A 1,420-nucleotide genomic window follows, 5' to 3' on the forward strand; every position below is an offset into this window, starting at 1 on the left:
TCTTCGAGAAGTACTCCCTGGGTTTCGATGAACTAACCCAGAGTGTCACTAATCGTGATTATGATACCACACCACCAGTATCAGACCCGAATGAGAGAACTACTTCATACGCTATGATCTCAAGAAGTGCGGTTATAATTGATCCTATGAACGCAAGCCGTAGGGATAGAACTTAGCAACATGAATACGCATACTTCAGCATACGATGCAATTCATGTGTCATTTTCTTATAGGGGATCGGAGAAACTAACAGGCGTTGCCCATGACGACACCATTGTATCTTCATCATGCTATTCAGCCTACTTCAGCATAGTCTTAGACTAGATTCAGTAGCGCTGCTACAGCAGGGACCTTAAATCAACAAGGATGCAATTGTGTGCACACAAGTAGACGGCTATGTCATAATTATGGTAGATACCTCTCCAATACTTCATCACATCCTCTACTCACCTCCACGGCTATTCTCGAGGTAATAGCGTTGTCAGCGAGAGAGGGATCTCGATCATCCAAATATGACAGCCACTTCTAGTCAAACAACAAGTCGGCCGCCAAGCACCACGCTCAGAGCTCACCTCCGCCCTGTCCTCCGTCTTCATTTCCCGCTGAGCTTCTCCCTGCTTTCTCTCACACTGATTAGGTCGAGCTTTCTCGACCTAGTGTGACTGTACAACACATGCGGAACAGGGTGCACTCACTTCACTCGGCTCTTTCGGGGTATCCTCCTGAGACTTGTACTCATTCAACCGTTCAAGTTTTTCTTCCAACTCGCTAAGACGTTGCCGTAATTTCCCGTTCTGATATATCGTTATCAAACATCAACGAGCACTCATCATGAGCTCGATGCGCGGGACCAGACCTCTTGTTCGATTCTATCGACTTCCACCCTCCTTTCATCTCCAGCGATCGTTTCCAAGCGCTTAACTTCCGCCTCAAGAACCTATTGCTGTGAACAGACACTCGAGAAAACACATTTCCGTCCAACCTCATTTTGTCTCAGCAGATTGCCTTTCTCACTCTTCATCACAACTAACTCACGCTTGAGTCTATCGTACCTGTCAGTGTCCTCCACAAAGTCCCAAGCCATAGTTCGACACCCTTCCCGAACAGTCTCCTTCCTAGCAGCATCAACGGCCATGTTATCAATCATCGCCTGTGCCGCAGCCAACTGCACAGCGAGCTCCCCATTTTCCCTACACCTCCTAACACACGACCGAAGACCACTAAAAGACGCTGATAACCCCAAGAGTGGCAACAACACTTCTCGAGCTCTTCCGTCATAGTCCTCGCCTTCTCAGCGGCAAACGATGCCTAAAAGGATGAGCGCAGAATACTCACAACAGCCCGGCCGTAGCTGAGCCGATTCTCACTTGGGCGCGCAGGTCCATCAGCTGAATCTCCAGCTGCGTCTTCAAACCCCTCA

The 1,420-nt window shown here is 48.7% G+C and overlaps 1 protein-coding gene across 1 annotated transcript; it reads right to left on the minus strand.

Moving 5' to 3' along the window:
- Positions 1–982: 982 nt before the first annotated feature.
- Pmar_PMAR027346 (hypothetical protein) lies at positions 983–1,308 on the minus strand (the record flags this gene model as incomplete). The annotated part of the gene is made up of 2 exons (XM_002771943.1): positions 983–1,150; positions 1,195–1,308. Coding segments are annotated over 2 exons (282 nt in total), but the record flags the coding sequence as incomplete, so codon positions are not given.
- Between the last annotated feature and the right edge of the window lie 112 nt (positions 1,309–1,420).

The sequence above is a fragment of the Perkinsus marinus genome, assembly GCF_000006405.1.
Source record: "Perkinsus marinus ATCC 50983 genomic scaffold scf_1104296962192, whole genome shotgun sequence".
Taxonomy (NCBI): Eukaryota; Perkinsozoa; order Perkinsida; family Perkinsidae; genus Perkinsus; species Perkinsus marinus.